We start from the raw sequence: 1615 nt of genomic DNA on the forward strand, positions 1-1615 counted from the left end.
AATAATGTTTCATGTATAAGGTGGTCTCCAAGTAAACCGGCTTCAATAACGGTCAACTCACTCAAACTATTGTGATATTTCATCTTCAAATTGACTGTGAAGGCCACTATGTCTATTGTTGCCATAAACGACCTTCCTAAGATGCCATTATAGACACTTTTACAAGGGATAATGAGGACGCATACTTTCGCGTTTCTCTTGTTTTTACCTTCTCCAAACGAGACCGATAAATCTATGGCTCTACATGGACGAGTTGAGGAGTCAATGAGTGCTAGATGGTTCCCACCTTCACATGATCTCAATTCTTTCATGCATAATCCTAATCTTATAAGACTATGAGGTACACTATGTTGCATAAGCTTATGTGGTTGATGAGGATCCTTAATACCGAGTGGCTGGATATGACACTGCTTATGACTAGTGGAATCATCACATTAGGAGTTTCATCGACCTTCTCGTGGTCTCCAATCCCTAGGATAAGTCTATCTTCTTCTTGTCTTTGGACTGTTGCTGACGACTTGAGTGAACTACGTGGTGGAACACCTTTCTTGCTAGAAGATTATATACCATATAAATCAACAACGAAAGTTAGAGACCATCTAGATGCTGGAAAGTGATGACAATTTATTTATACATTTGAATCAAAAATCATCTTCTTCAAACATAAATCACTTTATTTTCCGCTCATTTTTAATCTAAAACAACCTTGTATAGTTAATTTTAGAAAACCAAAACACAACCTTAAACACTCATTTAAGAGTTACGTGTTGGATTTATACCCGTGTAAATTTCTTAATGTTTATTGAAGTATTTTGTCTTTTCAACATATACTTACATTGAATGGGTCCCGTTTGTGATCTTTCTTGCCCAAAAAATATCTTCTAACAAAAAATCAACTTCCCATGTAAATAAATACCATACGCGCCACATTTTATTCTACATTATCCATTTATTAGCTCAAGTTTTTTAGAACCATTAATCAAACAGAAATGGAGAGCGAGTTGGTGAAACGCAGAATTCATACAATCACAGCTCACTTTACTTCCACAGACGATAATGAGATTTCACCAAGCCACCTTCTTCCTATGGTAATCTAATAGTATTGCATATTTTCATGAATTTGTTTGCAAATTGTTTTGTTCATCTATTTTCCTTATCAGAATTGCAGTGGTAGTGTGAATTCCATGTTTAGGAGACATGGCAATAACATATATTTTGCAAGCCAAGCATCTTCTGCCTATGGCTATTGTATGAGGCACACATCACTTAAGAAGGTACTTTTATTGTTCTTATTGATCAAATACTCCATCAAAATCTTCATGTTTTCCGCAAACTTCAATCTTGATTCAATATTCACCGCTGGTAATTTCTTTTGTAATGATTTATTTTTTATTGCCTTATTTTGAGCAACAAATTTTCAGGGTGGCTCAACATCTTTTGTCGCTCCAAAAACCAATGGTGCTAAATGTGAAGCTCCTTCTAATTATGGAAAACCACCATGTTTTGCAAGACCTACAGGGAATGAATCAATAGTTTCGAATTCAGTTGCGCAATCAATGACTAAAGCGCAAGGCCATGATTTCGATGCATATGGGCCACCTACATTTGCTAGGCC

The 1615-nt window shown here is 35.9% G+C and overlaps 1 protein-coding gene across 1 annotated transcript; it reads left to right on the top strand.

Annotated features, from left to right (window-relative positions):
* Window positions 1–989: 989 nt before the first annotated feature.
* Window positions 990–1586, top strand: LOC131633609 (uncharacterized; the record flags this gene model as incomplete). The annotated part of the gene is made up of 3 exons (XM_058904310.1): window positions 990–1088; window positions 1161–1274; window positions 1422–1586. Coding segments are annotated over exons 1-3 (378 nt in total), but the record flags the coding sequence as incomplete, so codon positions are not given.
* Window positions 1587–1615: the final 29 nt, after the last annotated feature.

This window comes from Vicia villosa, unplaced genomic scaffold, assembly GCF_029867415.1.
Source record: "Vicia villosa cultivar HV-30 ecotype Madison, WI unplaced genomic scaffold, Vvil1.0 ctg.001147F_1_1_1, whole genome shotgun sequence".
Classification (NCBI taxonomy): domain Eukaryota; kingdom Viridiplantae; phylum Streptophyta; class Magnoliopsida; order Fabales; family Fabaceae; genus Vicia; species Vicia villosa.